This window comes from Balearica regulorum, chromosome 18 (assembly GCF_011004875.1).
Source record: "Balearica regulorum gibbericeps isolate bBalReg1 chromosome 18, bBalReg1.pri, whole genome shotgun sequence".
NCBI lineage: Eukaryota > Metazoa > Chordata > Aves > Gruiformes > Gruidae > Balearica > Balearica regulorum.
In genome coordinates, this window is record NC_046201.1 from 8,515,169 (window position 1) to 8,537,010 (window position 21,842).

At 64.8% G+C, this 21,842-nt stretch overlaps 2 protein-coding genes across 2 annotated transcripts; one reads left to right on the forward strand and one right to left on the reverse strand.

Annotated features, from left to right (window-relative positions):
* The first annotated feature begins 3,126 nt into the window (after positions 1-3,126).
* Positions 3,127-8,403, forward strand: UBALD2 (UBA like domain containing 2). Its single transcript, XM_075770515.1, has 3 exons — positions 3,127-3,385; positions 4,023-4,085; positions 7,360-8,403. The coding sequence occupies exons 1-3, from the start codon at positions 3,266-3,268 to the stop codon at positions 7,678-7,680; spliced, it is 504 nt and encodes a 167-aa protein (XP_075626630.1). The 5' UTR covers positions 3,127-3,265; the 3' UTR covers positions 7,681-8,403.
* Positions 8,404-10,889: 2,486 nt separating this feature from the next.
* QRICH2 (glutamine rich 2) lies at positions 10,890-21,614 on the reverse strand. The gene is given in 19 exon segments (XM_075771095.1): positions 10,890-11,176; positions 11,380-11,487; positions 11,638-11,725; positions 11,909-12,062; positions 12,627-12,728; positions 12,993-13,058; positions 14,097-14,218; positions 14,361-14,525; positions 14,836-14,910; positions 15,118-15,243; positions 15,501-15,728; positions 15,874-16,123; positions 16,125-16,219; positions 16,354-16,448; positions 16,588-18,055; positions 19,065-19,109; positions 19,315-19,383; positions 19,895-19,999; positions 21,034-21,614. Coding segments are annotated over 19 exon segments (3,924 nt in total). The 5' UTR covers positions 21,400-21,614; the 3' UTR covers positions 10,890-10,979.
* Positions 21,615-21,842: the final 228 nt, after the last annotated feature.

Below are 21,842 nucleotides of genomic sequence, written 5' to 3' on the forward strand. Positions count from 1 at the left end.
CTTTGACCACTCGCTTAAAAACCCCTGGTGATTAGTTGGTCCTGCAGTGCAAGTCAGTGGAGCATCACATGATTTTGATTAGAGTTGATAACATGAGTGCTATAAATATCAAACGGGAGATGTGCAGGGAGGCGGATCAGCGGCCCCGATGTCCTCGGCTACTCGGCAGTGACGAGCAAAGGCCGTCCCCGGGGCTCCCCGCTTCGTGCCCTCCCCGCAGAGGGACACGCACATTTCCCTCCCCGTTTGCTCTCTACCCGCGCAGCCCCAAGGGTGGCTAAGAAAAGCCGAACCAAAGAGCAGCCACCGCCATAGCAAACCCCGGGGGGAGCTTTGTACCCCGTTTGTCAGCCTGCTGTCACCACACCGGGACCCACGGCCCCGACAGTGACACCGCGTCCGCACCGCTGGATCCCACAGCCAGGCTGGGTGCCAACGGGAGCGTTGGCCGAAGAGGAGCCGAGGGCGACATCAACGCCGGCCGCCTGCTCCGGTTCTCGGTGCTTGAGCCTGTCCGGGAGCCCCGAGGCCCCAGAGGCCGATCCCCGCTCACCCCAACACACATTTTGGGGAACGTGTTCTGCATATGGATCATTTAAAAAATCTAGCACAGCCCAGCACTGCTGCGCCGCCAGCGTGGCCCCGCTCCCCTGCCTCGCTCCAGCCAGCGACGGCAGCAAGAAACGCGAGCCTGGGAAAGGGAGCCAGCACATTTCATTACCGGCACACAACAGACTGCAGGGTTTTAGTGCAGATAATAATTCAAAGTTATCCCCGTGCAGATCCATAACCCAGCAGTCATTACACGCAGAGCTGCTGCGTGCATGCACGGCTTGTGGGTTTTGTTGGTTTTTTTGTTTGGTTTTTTTTTTTTTTTTAGCGGTGTATTACTGCAGCAGAGGATTTTGTAGGACAGTGCCGCAGTGGAGCGCAGGCAGGAGCTGGGTGACGATACGGCTTCGAGGGCAGGTTCCCTCCCAAGCCTGCCCAGCCGTGTCCACGGCAGACCCCGGCACACGCAAAGCCAGAAGAAACCCCAGAGGGGCTGACCCAGCAGGGCCGTGGGAAGGGGGAATCCAATGCACAAAGAAAAAGCAACGTTTAACCCCAAAACGCACCTGCTGCTGGACGAGATGCAAGGCTGAAGCGCTCGAGCTGCCCAGCGGTGGGATTTGGTGTGGGTGTTTGGCAGGAAAAGGGGACCCTGCTCCTGCCTCCTTGTGCCGAGAGGGAAACTGAGGCACGGGCGGGTGCAGCAGTTTGCCCGAAGGTTAAACAGGAGAGCGAGCAGCTCTCCCACGGCACCAAACGTTTGTTTGTATACCCAGTATGCCCAGTCCGCTCCCAGTTCCTCCTGCAGTCGCTGGCACCCGCTGCAGAGCCAACAACCCATCCCTGGGCTGGCTCTTGCCCCAGCCCTCCCACGTCCTTTTTCACTTATCCCTCCCCAAATTTGGGTGCCCCAGCTCCCCCCCACCCAGCCCCAGGGAGAGGCAGCCTCAGCCCTGCAGGGTGGCAATGGCCGGGGAGGGGACGGGACCCTTCGTTAGCGGGTGCCGAGCCCCAACAAGGGGGCTGCGGGGTCCCAGCGGGGTGGCGGGGCAGCATGTCTGATGGGAGGATGGACGAGCATCTCGGGCAGGATCAGGCCGGGGAAGATCGATGGCGAATCCTGCCCTCGGCACAAATCCTGCCCCAAAAAAGGGGCTTTTCCACCAGCTGGTCGGTGCGGTGGGAAAAGCCGAGGTGTTTGCAGCAGTCTTGCGGCTCTGCAGCCAGGCTGGGCACGGCTTCATTTCGAAGGACTGAAGGTTCCGCTCGCTCTTCCCAATGTCCCAAACGCCGTCTTTAATCCCGGCCTCGGACACCCGTTGCCTGCGTGAGCCCCGCCGGTTTGAGCGCGAGGGCTCCCGGCAGCGGTTCCGTGGGGTTTTCGGGCAGGAGCCCCCCGAGGCCGGTTGCTCGCAGCTTTGCTAGCTGGGCTGGGAGCCGGGCCGGGCCGTGCACCCAAGCGGGTGCTTCTGGGCAGCGGGAGGTCCCGAGCGCTCTCCGGGGCTCCGTGTAAAGGGGCTGCGCGCAGGATTCGGGGGGTTCGGGGGCCCGGCTTCTGGAATTGCTCCTCTCACACCTCCACCCGCCTCAGGGCTGGTTTTGCCTCAAAACCTGCCAAAATCTGGACTGGGCATGCAGGGGGACCCTTCCGTACCCATTGCTGCATCCCGGTGAGTGGGATCCCCCCCCCCAGGGTGACACCCAGCCCGGGTGAAACCACACACGGGCACCGTTGCTCCGTGGCACCGGAGGCCGAGGCGGCTGGGCAGAGGGACCCCCACCTCCACGGGCCCTCGCCTACCGGGGGTAACCGGCCACAGCCGCCCCCTCCAAAGCCTCCATCCCTCCTCCGCCTCGTCAGCCCCGCTCCCTCCGCCGGCTCGGCACCTCCGCCACATCCCCGACGGCTCTCCCCAGCCTAGGCTGTCTTCACCCCACCCGTTTGCGAAGTCCCCGGTTTATTCGTTCGCGGTGGAAGCTCGGAGCCCGCAGGATTTCCAACGGTTTATCACCTAAAAGCCCCAAATCCCCACGCCCGGCAGCTCTGCCGGAGCCCCACGGCCCCTCCCGCCGAGGCCTCCTGCCTGCGGGTGAGCTCCGGCCGGGTGCCCCCTCCTCCCTGCTGGGGTCCCCGCCCCGGGGGGCGGCACGGAGAGCGCTGCGGGGGGGTCGGGGGGGGGGGGATTAACGGGGGGAGCCCCCGCCCGGGACGGCCCCAGCCGCGGGGTGCCGAGGCCCCGCCCCTCCCCCCGTCCCGCGCCTCTCAATGAACCTCCTCAATGAACGTGACGTCACCAACGCCCTCCGGAAAAAAAAAACCCAACAAAAAAAACCCCCGGCCGCACACCCAATCAGCGATCGGGCCGCTCCTTCTACCGGCCGCCCCGCCCTCCCCGAATTTCAACGACCAATAGCGACGCTTTCTACAGCCAAAACACAAGCGTAGACCAATAGGAATGGAGCGAGGCGGGGCGCGGCGCCGGGGCAGCTGGAAGATTCGAACCGCACGCCCGTCGGGGCGGGAGGCGTGGTGGCGGCCAATCGGGGGGCGGGGGCGGGTCCTGTCTCTGTGTCGTCGTCGTCCCCCCGCCCGCCGTGCCCCCCCCCCCCCCCCCTCCCCGCTCCCCTCCGCCGCCCCCCGGTGTCGGCGCGGCGCGGGGCGGCGGGCGCGCTCCGGGCAGCCAGGGCGGCGCTCGGCGGGGCCGCCCCCGCCATGTCGGTGAACATGGAGGAGCTGCGGCACCAGGTGATGATCAACCAGTTCGTGCTGGCGGCCGGTTGCGCCGCCGACCAGGCCAAGCAGCTGCTGCAGGCGGCCCACTGGCAGTTCGAGGTACGGGCCGGACCCCCCCCCCCCCCCCTTTCTCTACCTCCTCCTCTCCCCCCCGCCTCAAACCGGGACACCCCAAACCGGGAGCCCCCGGCACCCCCCTGCCCGCAGAGCCGCGGGGCGGAAAGGGGGGGGGGGGGGGGGGCGGGCCCCGCCGCGGCCCACCGACACGCGTGGCCGGCCCCTGGCCCCCCCATTTACCCACATCGCGGGGGGGGGGGGAACGGTTCCGAGCGCCCCTCGGTCTATTTATACCCGGGCCGTAACCCGAGCTGCGGCCCGGCGCCGGGCGGGGGGGGTGGGCGCCCCCCTTCCAGCTGGGGGCGGGGGGGCCGTGGGTGGGCACCCCGGGGGACACCCCGCGTAAACACGGGGGGTGGGCTGTGCCCCTCCGCGGGGGGAGCCCCTCTATGAGAGGGGGGGGAACACGATCCCGAGTGGGTCGCCTGAAGGGCAGCGCCAGGCTCCCGCTGCCTTAGGCCTGGCGGGGGGTGGGGGTGCCCGTGGGTGCCCCCCGGGGCGGTCCCACGGGGGTGGGGGCAAGCGTGGGGGGCGCTGCGAGGCCCGTGGGGGGGGGGGTCCCGTGGTTTCCTTCCCCTTTTGTCTCGGGTGGGTTGGGGCTGACGGCTTGTCCCCACAGACGGCCCTGAGCGCCTTCTTCCAGGAGACCAACATTCCCAGCAGCCACCACCCCCCCCAGATGGTAAGTGGGACCCGCACCCCCCCCCCCTTCCCACCCCCCATCCCCAAACCCACCTTTAATCCCACCCCAGCAGCTCCCAACCACCCCAACCCCCCCCACCTACAACCCCCATCCAGCTTAGGGCTCCCCCAAACCCCCCCCGAGCCCCCCCCCGGGAGGGGTCCGCAGCCCCCCCCCAGGGACGCGGAGCTGTCAGCTCCCCTGCCAGCCATATTGCTCTGCGCCCGGAGGAACACGCAGCCGGCGAATGTAAACACGAGCTAAAATGTCTGCCAGGAAATAGTTTGTGTCTGCGAGCATCGCGCTGGAAGTTGGGCTCCCTGGGCCGGGGAGGGGGGGGTTCCGCCGTCACCCCCACCTTTCCCCAAATGCCGCTTGACCTTGGCCGAGGGCACGTCCCCTTGGCAGAGGGGAGGAAGTTATTCCCCTCCAGGTGGTTTTTGTTGTGTTTTTTTGGCTGTGTTTTTTTTATTATTTTTTTTTTCCTGTTGAGGGAACTAAACAGTGCTGCACATGGGGGAAGCGGATCTGGGCTAAGCTGATTCCCCCCCCCCCCCCTTTCTCCTGCCATCAGAAAATCGCCAGCCAGCCCAGCATCGCACACATTCGTTCTCTTGGAGAAAGTCATTTTGCCGTCTGGCTCCCACTTAAACCCCTTTTATTTTAATTCCACCTCCCCCTGCACGTTTTCTTGCCACCCCAGGGCGCTTGCGAAGGGTGGCCCCGTGGAAAACCCCCTTTCCCGGTGGGAGAGGGGATGGCAGGCAGGCGGGAGCTGCCGGCCGGATCCAGGCCTCACCGTGTTTTCACGCCGAAAGCCTGTCGGGGCGATTCCTGTCGGTGAGTGCCGGGTGGCTGCTGGGAGCAGGATGCAAAGCGGCTCCGATGGGACCCATCCTGCTCCCCAGGGCTGAGCAGGACCCACCTCGCACCCCATCGCCCCCACCCAGGCTCCTGAGGCTGCAGCTGGCTAGCTCTCCCTCTCCCCATAGTGTTTTCCTAACACCGTGTGTTCCACATGGTGACAAAATACCTTTCACTCTCACACCAAATACTCCCCCCTCACATTTTTGGCATTTTTTTTTTTGCTGCTATCCCCCCCCCCATCATTTCCCCCCCCCAACCAGCATTCTGATTTCAGCAGCTTAAAACACCCTGCACAGCTCAGGGCAAGGGGCTTTACGGTTGCAGTTTCTATTTCTTTTTCAAGCAGCAGAGAACAAAGCTGTGAGCACGGCACGGGGTGGCACGCTGCCTTCGCCCCCGCAGCGGGAGGCTCCCGCGCCCAGCGAAACCCCCGTGGGTCCGGGCGGCGGGGAAGGGACTTGCCGGAGCTGTTTGGTGTGTCGGTGCGGCAGCCCGTGCTGGGACCGACCCTCTGACGGCCGAGCAGCTCCTTTACTAAAACATGTCAGAGGAGGAAAGCAATAATTATATGGCAATTTTTATTTTTTTAAATTTTTTTTTTTAATTAATCCAGCAAACATTACCCCAGAAGCTCAGAGCTGTGTCCCCCCCTCCGGCACTGTCACCGACCTCAGTCCAAGGCTGGTGGTTGGCACGTGTGTGTGCGCGGCTGGGGTGGTGGTTGGATTTTTTTTCCAACACAAAACAAAAAAACCTTCAAGTGACTGATTTTTTTTTTTCTTTCCCAAAAAGTATCTTTTCAAATGTTGCCAAATTTATAGGCTTTTTGGAAAAAAAAAAAAAACCAAGCTGGCTCACCACTGCTTTGATGTGAGCTGTGAAATGAGTTCTCCCAAAGTCTGTGTGCGGTGAGGCAGGAGCATCCCCGGCTCGCCACGAACCCATTCAGTGCCAGCCTGGCTGTGATTGCATTTTTGGGGTGCACCAGCTCCACACACTGATGGGAGCCCATCCCTCCCACTGCCAGCACGGGTCAGCCAGCTGAGCACCCCATCTTTGAGTGGGTCCGGCTGGGGCCTGCCTGGCTGGGTTTGGCTGCAGCAGGGCCGGGGGGTGGGGAGCAGGGAGCCCCTGCGGTCCCAGCGATCGTCAGAGATGGCCGGGACAGGGACGAGGAGGAACCTGGAAGAGGGGTTTGGGGGTTTGCACGTGCTGGGGACAGCTGGGGCTGCTGAGGGCCACGGGATAACCCCTGGGGAAGGGGAGATGGGGCAGCGTCACCCCACTTCCCCATCGCTAACGGCAGCAGCTGCTGTCCCGGCCCCTTGGCACTGCTCGGCATCCCTGTGAGCAGCACAGCGCCGAGGTGCACCGCTCAGCTGCGCCACGGGAGCTGCGGCTCCGCGAGGGCAACGAGGATTCGGGGCAGGTTTAACCCAGAGGGGTGAGGCCCCCCTGCACACCCCCATCCAGAGATCCCCTCCCAGCAGGGAGGGTCCTGCTATTTCTAACCCCCCCATGTGTGTGTTCAGAGCGGCCCGTGGCACAGCACCGCTCCCTGCCAGCGACCCCCCTCTGGAGATTAAAATAGAAGGCAGGGGCGTTAGGCACCCACCCTATTTTACACCACTGCAGTGAAGCCCCCTGCCCCATCACCTTTGGGGGGGGGGGGGTTTTAGCAGCCCCCCCATACTCAGACTGTAGCAAGTGCTTTGCTGAATCGGGGCCCTGGGTGCCACCAGCCCCCGAGCCCCAGCATGGGGCTGGGTCATCCCCCACCGCCCTGATTTTCCTCTGCTGCCCAGGCTGGCTGCAGAAAGGGCCAGATCCGGCACGGGCCAGGCAGGAGGTGGGGAGGGTGCTAAATTTAGCCAGGTACGCAGAAGGCAGGGGCTGTACCAGGAACCATGCAGGGCCCTGCCTGCCTTTTGCTTTCTGTGCTCTGATGGGGTGGGGGAGGGGGCTGGGAACTGGGTGAAGGGGGGTCCTGCCAGGCCAGGTGGGACCCCAGCACCCTCCCCACCCATCATGCTGGACCCCCACTGCCTCAACCCCATCCCTGCTGCTCCCCTCAGGCATCAGAGTAACAGCCCCCTCCCCAAACCTGCTGCACCCCAGTGCTTTGAGCACCATGGATGGTCCAAAACATCCTTCCCAGACCGGGCTAGGCTGGGGACCCCCCCCCAGGCAGCCTCCACACCTTTGGGGGAGCCACTCAGACCCTTGGGGGCTGCACAGCAGCGCTGGGTACCCCAATACCAGCCAGACCCAGGCTCCGAGCATCTCCTGAGGATGGGGCTCCCAGGTGTGGGATGCAGTCAGGGTCCCCAGTGATGAGTCCAGCTCTCAGGGGCAAGTTGGGACCCCAAAAGCCCATCTGACTCCCACCTTCTCCTCTCCCCCACAGATGTGCACCCCCAGCAACACGCCGGCCACACCACCCAACTTCCCGGACGCTCTGGCCATGTTCTCCAAGCTGCGGACATCTGAGAACCTGCAGAGCAGCAACAGCCCCATCACCTCCATGGCCTGTTCCCCCCCGGGGAGCTTCAGCCCCTTCTGGGCCTCCTCGCCCCCCAGCCACCAGCCCGCCTGGCTGCCCCCCTCCTCACCCACCGCCCACGGCCTCCACCACCACCTGCACCACCCGCAGCCTGCCTGGCCCCCCGCCCCCCCACCCGCTGCCCCCCCACAGAAAGCCATGGCCACCATGGATGGCCAGAGATAAGACTGGGTTGGTGGAGGGGGAAGGGGGGGGGGGGGGGGTGGGTAATTGGGGGGGTCCGGGCCAGGGCGTTGGGAGTGGGGGCTCCCCCAGAAACGCACTGGAATAATTTTCTAGGTTTTATTATTATTGGGGTTTTTTTGGGGGGGTGTGGGGGGGAAACATGCTGCCGGGGAGGGCATCGGCCCACGAGAGCCTCTGCAAGAGTTGCTAGCTGGTCTTTTCTCCCCTCTTTTTTTTTTTTAAATATATAACTATAATATATAAATATATCTAATGTATATAAATCCAGAGAGAAAGAGCAGCAGCACAGAGGCAGCTGCCAGGTTGGGGGGGGAGTTTCCCCTGTGGCTCCCCCCCCCCAGCATCCCTGCATCAGGGCGGGGGGGGGGCAGGAATAACAAAAATAACATGGAGGTGGCTGTCAGCACCCCAGATCATGGCTATGGGGGCACGGAGCTGTCAGGGGCGCTCCCCCCCCCCAGCTCTGGATTTTCCAGATGCTTGTTGCAGCACCCAGAGCAAACACCCCTCCGGCTTCTGAAATTCAGCCCGGCTTCTTGCACAGCCCCCCCGCCCCATCCTCCCTTGGCAGGGACTGTCCCCCTGTCCCTGCGACCACCGGTCATGGCTCTTCCCCAGGGAGGGGGAACTGAGGGATTTTTTTTAGTTTTCAAACCAATCTTGCTTAAAAAAAAATGAAAAAACAAACAAAAAAAGAAAAAAACAACAAAAAAAGGTTGAAGGTTTTTTATTAATTTAAAAATAAAAAAAAGACTTTTTTAACAGCAGCTGTCCCTGCCTTCTCTCTTTGCTGGGAGGATGTTCCTGGTGGGGCACCAGGAACAGGGGTGAGCCGCCGCCCCCCCCCCATCCCCAGCATCCCCAGTGAGGACGGGTCCCTGTGTCCCCCCAGGAGCTGGGCCAAGCCCCCATCCTGCCCAGACTCTGCCCACACAAGCCACCGCTGCCGTCCCCAAGATGGGGGAGACCCCAGAGCTGTGGGGGTACAATGCCAAGACAGCAAGGACCTTCCGTGTACCAGGGTGCAGCCAAAACTCCATCCTGCACCCTCATGGCTTGCAACACGTCCCCCACCCCCGCCAGCACCCACCCGTGTGATGAGCCCCCAGGCCTCAGCACTGCGGGTTGGGGGGGGGGGGCAGTCCTGCCCGCTATGCTCAAGGGCTGCCGGGCCTTTGGGCAAACCCTGCACTGGGGACAGGGGGGGAGATACTTCCTGAGTGTCCCCCCACCCCAGATGGGCCACCAGCCTGAGGATGTGGGGGCTCACTGGCCCCCAACTCCCCCCCAGCACAGCCAGCCCCAGCACTGCTCAGCCCTGGGTCCCGGCCTCCCAAGCTGCTCACTGTGCCACCACCCCCAATGACTTCAAACAGCACCCCCGTCCCTAGTTCAGTGCTTAAACATCCAAAGCAAATTAAAATTGAATAAAAACACAGCCCCCATTGCCACACCGCTCACACAACAAGCAACTGGGGTAAACCCTTCCCCCCCCAAAAAAAAAAAAGGGAACACAGCAGCTCCAGAGACACCAGCAAGGACCTGGGGGTGGGGGTGTCATCAAGGCACAGCATCCCCCAGGGGATGGGGAGACCCCCAGCACAGCACAACCTCTAAGAAGAAATAATAAAAAAAATTCAAAAAAAAGCCCCTGGCTGGGGCTACTCACCCACTGCAGCAGCACAGACAGCACCCAAGGAGGGATGTGAGGGTGGGTGCTTGTGTTTATAGGGGTGGGTGGGTGTTTATAGGGGTGGGGGTGTTTATAGGGTGCAGCTGGGTCCCAGTGGCAGCAAATAGGGTGGGGGGTAGCCCCAGCCCCAGCCGGGCTGTATCCAGAAACACCGTCAGTCCCGGGGGTGTTTTTAAGCCCGTTGACACCTTACCCCACCCACGGGGTGCAGGATGGTCCTTTGCTGGCTCTGCTCTGGTGCCCACTGGTTTGCTCTGAGTGCTCCCAGTTATCCCACTGGGGGGTTCCAGATCCTGCTGGATCCACCTGGGCACCCCCAAAGTGGGACTTTTAGCATCCATTTTTTCCCCCTGACAAACCAAACCCACCAGGGAAAACACCCCCAGGCCGTGGCTCCCTGGGGAATAATGTGCCTGGGGGCTGCAGCAGGGTGGGCAGGGAGGGGGTCCCCTCCTGGGGAAGGGGGATGTTTGGGGCCTTCCCCCCCCCTCCCCCCCCCCCCCCCCCCCCCCCCCCCCCAGTTTGGGGAGAAGATCCACCAGGAGAGCAGGATTTCCACGGGGCAGCCCCCAGGGCCACAGGGCGAGGGGATGCTCCCCGGATGCTGGGTCCCTCCTGGCTGTCCCTGGGGTTCCCCTCGGGGTCTCTCACCCTCCCACTCACCCGAGAGGTGCCACCGGCTTTGTGTTGTCATTGTCCCCCACATGTCATTGCATGTATGCGTGGGGGAGCCACAGCCACGTGTCCCCAGCCATGACACCCCCAGGTCCCCCCCCACGCTGCCTCCAGGGGCTGTGGTTTCCCTGCCTGGTACCTCTCCACTTGTGCCACAACTTGTGCCAGGTCTCAGCAGGCAGTGGGGCTTTCTCCCATCCGACGGCAAGGGGATGGGTGGCAGAAGGGGGCTGGGGAAAAGCAGCCCCAAACTGTAGGAAAGGGGGAGGGACATGTTCCCCTGAGGTTGGGGGGGGGCAGAGAAGGGGTTCTGGTGCTTTGCTCCGGAGGTGGGAAGCATCAGCTGCCCCAAGCCGGGCAGCAGTGGGGTCAGTGCCTTCCTCTTTCCATCGATGGCAGCGTTGGAAGAGGGACAAGGGGACGACAAAGAGGGGGTTCTCCACTAGGAGATAAGGAAACCAGCTCAGTGGTGCTCATCCCTCGGGATAAACAACAGCGAACCAGCGGGTTGGGGTGGGATTCATTTTTGGCATTACGCCACGTCCTGCTGCCACCCTTCCCACTGAGGTCCCCATTTCCCACCTCCTTCAGCAGCAACTGAGCATCATCATCCTCCTGCTGCACCGCCCAGCTCCCCCAGACCCCTTTCGGGGCTACAAGCTCCCCTGGCTGGGGCCACTGGGGCCAAACGGGGCTCGTGGAGGCCAGGGGGTGTCAGGGGGAGCGTGGCAGCACCGGGCTGGCAAAGACCCTGGGAGGGGGTTGGACAGGGGCTGTTTTCAGCTCCCTGGAGACGCGTGGCCACAGGATGAGGGATGCCACCGACCCCTCCTCGTGCATGATGGGAAAATCCCAACCCAGGGCTGCCCCATTCAGGTCACGCAGGCGCTCGGCTGCCCATCGCCCTTTATTACTGCTGGCTGGAGCCGCTTGCTCGCCTGCTCGGTGGTTGGGGTGGTGGGGGTTCGGCCAGGGACTCCCAGTCCTGCCTGGCTGTCGGGGTGCTGGATCCACCCTGCTGGGTCCAGAGGGGCGGGAGGAGCCCCGATGCCTGGGAGAGGCGGCCGCTGGATGAGGCTGGCCTGTGCTCCGGTGAGGCGGCAGTGCCTGGGGGCGAGGGGCAGGGGTTAGCCCCCCTGCAGCCCACCGGGCAGGCACCGGCTGCGGGCAGCTCTGCCAGCCCAGCACAGGGCAGGCAGCAGGGACACCTGCCCTCCCCATCCCACCGCAGACCCCAGACCCCCATCCCACCCTGCCCGGCTACATCCACAGACCACCCCCCCCCCCTCGGTGCCCTGAGAGGGCCGTACCCGGCTGGCTGAGCGAGGACCCGGCGCTCTGGGGCCGTGAGAGCAGGCGGCCGCTGCCCTGGGGGTCCCACTGCCTTGGGGACAGCTTGGGCTTGTCCCTGGGGGAGCCTGGCAGGAGAGACCAGAGGGAGCTGCGGTGGGGAGGAGCAGGGGGGCGAAACGGATAGGGGAAAACTTGGCACCCCATGGGCACCCTGCCCACCCCACTGTCCCCTTCACCCCTACAGGATCCCCTCCCCAAGCCTGCCACGGCCGTACCCTCCTTGCCCGCGAACGCAGGCAGCTGCCCGTCCCGCCGGCCCCTGTAGATGTGACCGTCCTGGCCCAACAGCTCCATCTCGTCGTGCTGGGAAGGAGAGAGCGGGCTGGCTGAACCGCGGGGCCGAATCCGGTGGCCCCAAGTAACCCTCCCACACACAGCTGTCCCTGGGGAAACTGAGGCACGGATCCCACCCACCCACCCAGATGCTCAGCATCACCCTCTCGGCCTCAGTTGCCCCCACCGTATCCCTGCCTTTGTGATCCCTACCTTGATGGGGAGCAGGGTGGGGGGCTGGAGCGGCCGTGGGGCACCGGGTGGGACGGGCTGGAGGCGTGGGCAGCGCTGCAGCGGGTGGGTGAGGGTGTGCTGGCCCCCGCAGTGCCGCGGCACGCTGGGGTACGCGCACTCGGCCACCCGCTCCCTGTGGGACAGGGCATGGGGTGCTCAGCGCCCGGCACTGCGGCACCCCATGCGGCACCCTACGCCGGGGAGGGGGTCAAGGGGGTGATCCCCAGTGGGGTACGGCCCTCCCGGCTCCCCTCTGACTGCCGCAGGAGACGCACACCCGTCCAACCGTCTGGATCTGCTCTTTCCCTGTGGGGCCATGGCAGGTCATGGCCATGGCAGGTCCCTGCCCCCTACGCAAGGGCCACCAGGAGGCAGGAGCTGGGCCGTCCCAGCTGCAGTGCTTAATTTTAGCGACTCGTTTCACAGGAGGCACCTGATTCCCCACCAAACCTGAGGTCAGGCTGAGACCAGACACAACTCATCACATGTAGCTTCAGTGCCATTGAGACAGAGACCTGGGCTAGACGGGGCAGCGCGGGGTGGGCTGTAAAACCCCACACACCCGGGGCAAGCACAGCTGAACCTCGGTGGCACATCTCTGTCCCCCCTGCCCTGCCCAGGCCCCCCCAGGGAAGAGCCCCCCCTCACCAGGGCAAGGCCACCCCGCACCCCGGGGGCCGCGTCCCCGTGTCCCTACCTGTGGCCGTGCTGCTGTGTTTGCTCCAGCTCGAGGATGGTTTGGGGGTGCCCGGCGAGGCGGGGGGGCAGCGGCGGCATGGATGGGATGGCCACGATGTGCCTGGGGAGGGCAGGAGCCGCAGGTGGGTGTCAGGGGACGAGCAACCGACCCCAGCTCGGGGCAGCACCCCAAAACCCACAGGCTTGTACCCCGCAGCATCTTCCCGCCTCCAGGGAGGGGTCCCGTCCCCCCCACTGCCAGACAGGGCTGCGAAGGGGCTCGACAGGATCAGACCCCCCCTCAGGCAGACACCCTAACACAGCGGGGCACGGCCAGCACCCATCTCCCCCCCCATCCCACCCATGGGTGCCGGGGGCTACTCACGGGCCAGGCACCAGCATGCTGAGGGGCCGGTCGCAGGACATGCAGTGGAAATGGGCCAGCAGCTGCCTGGGGGTGCGGAGAAAAGGGCTGGGGGAGCTCCTGGGGGGGGGACACAGCCCTGCCTGCAGGCAGACAGGCAGCTTGCAGGCAGCAGCAAGGTGCTGGGAACTTCGCTGGAGTGAGATACGGAGTTTGGGGGGGGAACCACGGAGTTTTGAGCCTGGTTTATCCCCCACCACCCCAGCAAGGTCCCAACCTGCTGGCTGGTTACAAAATAAAGGGGGAGTGGGGCTGTTTGTGGGCTCCCACCTGGGAAAAACCCCCTCCACCTCATATTAGGCACTGGAGAATCCGCAGAGGGGAGCACCCAAACCCCACCAGTGCCGTGGGAACTACTCCCACAGGCACTCACAGTACCTCAGTCCCGTGGGAACTGGGGGTGCTGGCAAGGACAAACTGGGGGGATTCCTGTACCTCTTGCTGGGGTGGAATGTCCCAGGCTGGGAGCAAACGCCGGGCCTGGGGGATGCAGGATTCCCCTGGTTTTTAGGATGAGCTTTGCCACAGCTGCCCCGAGGACCAGGACACACTCCCCTCGGCTCCGCTGGCACCTCCAAAACCCAGAAGCTGCCCGTGGCTGCCAGGGCGGGCAGGGATGCGAGGTGAAAGGCACGAGCACCCACGCCTGCCATCTGAACCAGCCCTCGCACTGGCTTCATCTCTTCGTCAGCGCTAATTACCCCCCTTCCCTGTGCCTTGCCAGGAGGGCAGGTCACAACCCAGCTCCGCGGCATCACGTGTCGCACCCCTGCCCAGGCGGACAAGCCACCGTCCCCAGCCCTCGCTCCAGAAAGCCTTTGCACCCAGACCCCAGTTTTGGTTTGGGAGAGCTCATCCCGTAGGTGCCTCCTCCTCGCACCCCCTCTGATGTCAGGAACCTGCTGCTGGGGGGGAGGAGAAGGCACAGCTACTTCGTCAGCATCCCCACCCTTCCCTGGCTGAACTGGTCCCATGCCAGGGTACCACACGGGCACTGGCCGGGATAGCCGGCGGGAACGGGGTGAGCACTGTTCCCCGAGCCACCGCTGTCTCCATCGCGCTCACTTCTTAATCCCCGCCGCATCGTCAGCCTCCGTCGTTGGCGTCTTCTCCTTGAGCTGCTCCAGGATGCTCTTCCAGCGCTCCTCCAGCTGCTGCCGGAAAGGCCCCAGCTCCAGGCGGTCCAGCTGCGGACGGACACACCCCCTCAACCAGCCACCCCGGGAGGGGACATCGCGGTCCCCGGGGGGTACAGCCGGGCGGGGGGATGCTGCCTTAGGCTGCCAAGCCCCGGAGGTGCCAGTTTTGTGCGGTGGGGACACCCCTCACCTTGGAGTCCATCTCTTCAGTGAGCTGTCGCTGGACCTGGTGCCAGCCCTGCTCCTGGCCCGTCACCCGGCTCAGCGTCTCCTGGATCATCTCATTCAGCCGCTCCACGCACGCCTCAAACTGGGTGCGACTGACTTTGCTGGCCAGGGTGGTTTTGTCTGCTTTCTAGCAACGGGGAAAGGCAGGAGAGCGGTGGGGAAAGGATGGAGGCACGACGGGCAGGGCCAGCTCGTGTCGGGAGGAGAGGGAGAAGTGGCTACGTGGCCCCGCGTGCCCCGTCGCCCCCATGGGGGTGGTCCCACCGGCCAAAGGGACCCGGGGGGGGGAGACAGTGACCTGGTGAGGGACCCGCAGCTGGGCTGGAAATCCTCCCTCCCCCCCCCCCGGTTCTGCCACCGACACCCAGGGGACAAGGGGTGTTTGTCACCCTCCCCAGGACCCCCCTGGCTGGTGCCAGGGCCCCTCGCGGCCATACCACATCGATTCCCAGCAACAGGTCCTCCTTGTCCGCTTTCTCCTTCTCCAGCCTCTCCAGGGACTGGAACAGAGCCTTCCAACGCAGAAAGCACCCCATGATGCCACGGCAGCGTCAGAGCTGCCTCTCGGCCAGCCGCGCAACCCCCACCCCCCTCAAAAACCTCCAGGAAAGGAATTTTGAACCTCCACAGGGCTGCGAGCAGGGAGACAGCGGGACAAATCCCTTGTGGTCCCCGGCCTGGGATCTGCCTGGAGGATGCTCCGGGTTTCTGCCACCCACCTCGATATCTTTCTGTTTCTGGTGACGGTCATCCAGGAGGTTCCCCGTGACGGAGCTGAGCTTCTTGTAGTCCCCTTGCACCTGTGTGACGGTGGCCTGGATGCGCTTCAGCAGCTCCTCGTCCTGCTTCAGGGAGGACGACAAGGCAGTGAGTGCCGTGCAAGGGGGGGCTGCCTGCCCCACGGCCACGGACCCAGGTTACTCTGCCGGTGGCTGTGGGCTGTCCGTGTCAGCAGGACATTTGCATCAAGGCTTTAGTTTCCTTCCATACAAGCCAGTTTGGGGGGGCAGCGAGGGGCTCCCCCACATTGCAGCGAAGCACAACCAGCCAGGGGAGGTCCCAGCAGCCCCCTCCCAAGCCCCCCACGCCGCCATCTCCCTACCTGGCTCCTCCCTGGCAGCTGCCTCACCACCTTGCCCACTGGCTGCCGCGACATGAAGGAGTCCACGAGCTCCTGGAGCTTCTCGTAGCGCTGGAGGAGCTGCCCCACCTGCACGCCGATGTCCGTGCTGCAGATGGGGCACGCTGCCTGCGCCTCTGCCTGCACCTCTGCCTGCGTCTCTGCCTGCTCCTGCCCCGCGATCTCCACCATCGCCCTCAGCTTGTCCAGCTGCAGGAAGGGGAGAAGGAATCGGCTCTGAGATGGGATGGATGCAGCCACAACTCCGGGTGCTGCGGAGGGTCGATGGCCCCAGCCAGCCAGGACCACCCCACCGAGCTGGCGGGCGCTGGGATCGCTCCCGCCCCGACCTCACCTGCTCCTGCAGCTGGTCGGCCGTCTTGGTCACCAGCTGCTCCAGTGTGGCCTTGGTTGTCTCCTGCTGCTCTCTCAGCTCCTTCAGCTCCTGCTTTATCTCCTGCAGCGTGGACCTGACCAGCAGGATGGGGCTTAGCCTCCACAGGGCTGCTGGGGGGATGTCCCTCGCCCTCCAAACTGGGATGCTCCCAGCCCCCCCGGGCTCCTTTGCAGCAGCCCCCCGGGGTAGGAAACCCTCTCCCGTCCTTTTACCCCAGCTGGAGGGTGATCTGGTCGCTGCCATCCACTTTCCAGTCGGCTCCAGTCACCCCCAGCTTTCCAAAGGCATCCTCCAGCTGCCTGATCTGGGAACGGCGGTGGTGGTAGAGTCAGGGCACGGTCCCCTCGTGTCATCCCGGCACGGGGGCCCTTCGGCTGCCCCCTCCCTGCCCAAGCTCCCCCCCCCAGCATCCCCACAGCCCCCTCGGGGACAGCTCACCTTCCCCTTCTCGCCCTGCAGGTCACTGGCCAGGCCCTGCAGGGAGGACACCTGGTCCCGGAGGTCAGCCAGGATGTTGGTGATGCTCTCCTGGTCTAGAGGGACATGGTCCAAGGGGACACGCTTTTGGTGAGGGGGTCTCGCCCTCGCAGCCAGGCTCTGAGCGCGATGAGCCCCTGACGCAGGGTGTCCCCATGCCAAACAGCCCCCCGCCAGTCCCCCCAGGGCTCCCACCTCCCTCTGGGAAGAGCAGACGCAGCTTCTCAAGCTCAGCGTTGTCCGACTTGGTGGCTTCCAGATGGGCCACCTGCTCCTTCAGGGCAGTGTAGAGGTTGCCAAGCTGCCCGATCTGGCGGAGAGCCTCCACCGTCTCCACGTAGCGGCTGGAGGCACTGCTGGAGCCTGAGGACCCCCAGGGCACGGCCGGCTCTTGCAAAGGGGACGTGGTCCTGGGACCAGCATCGAGGGGGACCTCGAACCCCTGGGCTGTCAGCGAGAGGGTCCCTGCTGCTGGGTGGCCTGCCTGGTCAAGCTGTGTGCTTGTGGCATCCATCTGTGTCCCCAGAGCACCGGGGGTGGCTTCAGTGGGGACTTTCTCAGCACCAGGAAGGCTAGGCTCCATGTCGGAGAGGCTTGGCTGAACCCCTGCTCCTTGTTCTTGGGTCCCTGGAGGTGCTGGCTGCATCCTTGGGATGGTGGTCTGGGTGCCAGGGGTCTCTGGCTGCATCCCTGGGGTGGTGGTCTGGGTGCCAGGGATCCCTGGCTGCATCCCTGGGGTGGTGGTCTGGGTGCCAGGGGACCCTGGCTGCATCCCTGGGATGGTGGTCTGGGTGCCAGGGGTCCCTGGCTGCATCCCTGGGGTGGTGGTCTGGGTGCCAGGGATCCCTGGCTGCATCCCTGGGATGGTGGTCTGGGTGCCAGGGGACCCTGGCTGCATCCCTGGGATGGTGGTCTGGGTGCCAGGGGTCCCTGGCTGCATCCCTGGGGTGGTGGTCTGGGTGCCAGGGATCCCTGGCTGCATCCCTGGGGTGGTGGTCTGGGTGCCAGGGGTCCCTGGCTGCATCCCTGGGATGGTGGTCTGGGTGCCAGGGGACCCTGGCTGCATCCCTGGGGTGGTGGTCTGGGTGCCAGGGGACCCTGGCTGCATCCCTGGGGTGGTGGTCTGGGTGCCAGGGGTCCCTGGCTGCATCCCTGGGGTGGTGGTCTGGGTGCCAGGGATCCCTGGCTGCATCCCTGGGGTGGTGGTCTGGGTGCCAGGGGTCCCTGGCTGCATCCCTGGGATGGTGGTCTGGGTGCCAGGGGACCCTGGCTGCATCCCTGGGGTGGTGGTCTGGGTGCCAGGGATCCCTGGCTGCATCCCTGGGGTGGTGGTCTGGGTGCCAGGGATCCCTGGCTGCATCCCTGGGGTGGTGGTCTGGGTGTCAGAGGATCCTGGCTGTGTCCCTGGGATGGTGACATCAGCATCAGAAGTCCTTGTCCGATCTGAGGGAGCGCCTGCCCACTTCTCAGGGGTCGCTGACGCTCTCTGCATCCCTGCTTGCATCCCGAGGGAGCCGGGCTGCGTCCCTGGAGTCCCCTTGCTGTTCCTGGGCACAGGCTGTGTCCCTGGTGCCTTCAGTCCCGGTGCTGAGCTTCCCCAACGTGGGGTGTCCACATCTGATGTGGAGGGCTCGGCGGGGGCAGACTGGCCCCCACTGCCCTCCTGGGAGGGGGAGGCAAAGGGGAGCAGGTTTACAGGTGAGGGCAGAGCCAGGGCCCCCCCCCTGGCCGTGTCCCCAGCCCCTGGCCCCAAACCCCCTGGCTCACAGGGCCAAACTCATGTACCCCACAAGAGCCCAAAGGTAAAGACTGCCCACCCCACGGGGACCCCCGAGCTCCCGTGGCCACCACCGCCCAGCTCCTCCCCGGCCCCCTTAGCCCTTCGTTAGCCTTCGTGGTTGTGGAGTTGTTTTAGCAGCTGGGCCAGGGGATCAGCAACCCCCCCGCCGATGCCACCTGATACAACGGCAAGGCGTTTCTTCCTCTAGCAATGGGATTCAGATCTCCAGACCTGCTGGACCAGACCCACTTCCCAGCCCAACGGGCTGTGCCTGCATTTCAGGAGCAGCAGCCCCAGGCAGGATTTGGAAAGCATCTCGCTGTGCAGAATGCTGGGGTTTGCCCCAAAACACCCAACTGCCGTCACCTGCTCCCACCTGCCATGCCCAGAGAGACTGGGAGGGCAGGGAGCCATGGTCCTGGCCAACATCAAGCAAGGACGTGGAGCTAAGCGGTCACCCCAAGGGTTCCAGGTGCTCACTTGCCCCCAGAGGGGTTGATGTGGGATGTCAACGCCGCCTGGCCCTCAGGGAGGTACCGGCACCCACTATTTTTCGCCACCACCCTAAACACAGCCCTTTTCTGAGGAGGAAACACTCTGAAAGCACACGTTAGACCAGCCGAGGAGCTGCCCTGGCTCTGCCTATGCCAGGCCCTGCCTGCAGCGGGATGCGCAGGGAAGAGAAGTGCTGAGCAAACCTCCGCAGAAGCCCCGGGGTGTCCAGTGGCTGGAGGCGCTGGGACTGCGGCCCCGCTCCGTCCCGCTCCTGCAGAGGGGACGTCCCAGCACTCACCACCAGCAGACCTTGGCCTCCTCCTCCTCCTCCTCCTCCTCCTGCTTTTCTGCCCACCAGGCAATCCTCCAGCACCTCCCAGTGCACCATGTTGCTCACCTCCTCCGGGGCCGGGTAGAGGCTCAGCCTTTCCTTCAGCTTTTTCTGGGGAAGGAAGGGATCAAGGGGTCAGCCCAACCGTGTAGCCAGGGGTGGGGTGGGACCCACAGGAGTGCTGACCCCCCCCAGCATCGCTGCCCAGCACTGACGGGGACCAGGCCCTGATGCGGAGGGACTGGGTGCACTGGTTCCCCAGGGATGCAGCCCTCTCCTGTCCTGGAGCAGGGTCCAGGCGTGCTTGCGGCCGTACCACATCGCTGTCCAACGTCATCTGGTCACAGAGGCTTGGCAGCCGGCCGGCAGCATCCTGGAGGTTCTCCTGGAGTGGGGCGAGGAGAGGGATGGCAATTAGGACACAGGAGCGGGATTTAGAAGGAGCATCCGCAAATTAACTTGGGCACAAGACAGAGGGAGGCTGGGCAGGGCTGTGCCTGGGGGCTGTAGCTGTATTGTACGGGGTAGATCTTTATCTTCCCTCCTTCCCAGCTCCCACATTTATTTTTTTTTTTTTACGGCTGTTTAGTTAAAGAGTGCCTTAGCATCACTTTGGTTGATGCACGCAGTCACCTCTACCACCGCCTGACCTGCAGCAGCAGCGCCCGTTTCTGCCCTCCCCGGGGCAGCGCTGGGCGGTGGAGGGTGGGGGGCTCCAGGTGGGGTGGGCTGAGCTCCCCCACTCCCCCCCCCTTGGGACACCCTTCCCCTCCCTGGTGCCCTGCACGCTGGGTGACACCCAGGGCCGCAGGGCAGGGACGGCAGGGTGACACGGTGAGGGGCAGGGAGGGGGGCAAGGGCTCAGCTCCCTCCCGGGAGCAGTGGCGGCAGCTCACCAAGCCAAGCGCCTCCTGGATCATCCGGATGTCTTCTCCCATGCGGGACTGCGCCGCCTTCATCCCGCCGATCTCCTCAAGGAGATCCTGGGAGAGAGCAATAGCCTAGGAGAGGGGGGTGGCGGGGGTGAGCCCCAGGGCAGGGTCCCTGGGGTCCGGGACCTTCCCCCTGCCGTGGGCTGCACAGAGCAGAGGGACAGCGCAGGGTCCGGCCCAGCCAGGCTGGCAGGGCAGCGCAGGCAGCACGTACGGTTCATCGCATCTTCAGCAGCCAAGAAGGGGCAGCAGCTCCCCAGAGACCCCCCACCCCTGCCCCGGGGGGGGCCCATTGCAGAACCCGAGGCAGCAGGGACGGATCCAGCCCTGCCTGCCCGTGCCAGACTCCGTGCAGGACCGCTGAAGCTGATCCAAAGGGCAAAGAGCCGCTGCCACCCTCTCAACCGCAGCCTGGCCCGGGAGGGCAGCGGCAAGCGCTGCTAATGAAGCCAGAAGCAATCAAGCAGGAGGAGGACAACCGCTCCCTGCTCAGCACCCTCCCTGCTGCCTTCTCTCCAGGTGTCCCAGCCCTGGCAGGATCCGGCCCTGCAGCACTGAGGGCAGCTCTTTCCTTGAACCCAGACTTATTTCTTCCCACTGGGGACGCTCGGGCCACGAGTGGCTCAGTGTCGTGCAGGATGAGGCCCCTCGCCGTCCCCACCAATGCTGGGTTTAGCTCTTGGATTTGCAGTGGGAGATGAGGCCCGCGAGGTGCTGATGGAGCCTCTCAGCCACCCGAGAAGCGGACGCGGTACCCGGCAGTAGGTCAGGAACGGGGAAGGGAGGGATGGAGAGGATGGTGGGGCCAGACCCCCAGGGGTGCTCAGCCTCCAGCCAGCGGAGCCGAGGACACCGGGTACTGTACCGGATCCACCACAACTTCCTGATGGCAACATGGGGAGGACCTGGAGCAACTGGAGAAGCATTTCATTCCCAGCTCTTCCTCCCCCAAATTCCATCCTTTTCCTGCACTGAAGCCTCACGTGTCACTGTGAGCTCGGGCTTAAACCAGACCTTGGTCTAAGGGCAGCACAACGGCACTGCGGACCCCGGAGGAGGGGGCATCTCGCAGGGAAGCGCTCGGGACTGGGAAGAGCCTCTACCTTGGAGACGCCGCTCACCTCCTCTTCAATCTTCTTCTTCATCTGCCCCGTGTCGGCAGCCACAGAGGCGACCTGGGAGCCGCTCGCGGTCCCCTGCAGCGGGTCCTTCCTGGCAGCGAGCGGCCCGTGCCCTGTGCCCGGTCCTCCGCCCCGTCCCCCTTCTTCTCCTGGGTGTGCCTCAAGGGGCTGGTCCCCCCCCAGGAGGGGGGTCAGGCTGTGCCCCTGCCCCAGGGCGGGCAGGTCCTGCAGGCCCAGGTGCCCGAGCATGGCCTGCAGCAGGCTGTGCAGCGCCCTGAAGTTGACGGCCCCGGCCTCGGGCGTCCCAATGGCGACGTCCAGCAGCTGGGACAGGCTGAGCGGGGCCATGGCTCCTGCCCTGCCTGAAAACACCGAGCCTGACCTGGCGAGGACGGGAGCTTTTCTGCCTGGAGGGGACCTGGGAGGGAAGGAGGGTAAGAGGGACGGGCAGCCGGCAGCCTTCCTCCTCCTCCTCCTCACCGCGGAAAACAATCAAACCCCATCCAAACCGGGGCAGGGGGAGCAGAGCGCTCCCCCGCAGGCAGCGCTTTCCGGGGGATGCGGTGTCCCCTTCCCGGCCCCCCGGCCCCCGGCCACCCCCGCACCCCGGCTCCTTCCAAACCTGCACCCAGCGGCCCCGCGCCGTGAGCCCGCCTCTTCGCCTTCCTAATTGGCCGTCACCCGCCGCTCCTCGCCACCTATTGGCCGAGCGCGCTGCCCACGCGTTCGTGTTTACACAGGGGGGTGTGACCCACTGTAGCGTCTCCCGTTGCTAGGCGACGCTCCGCCGC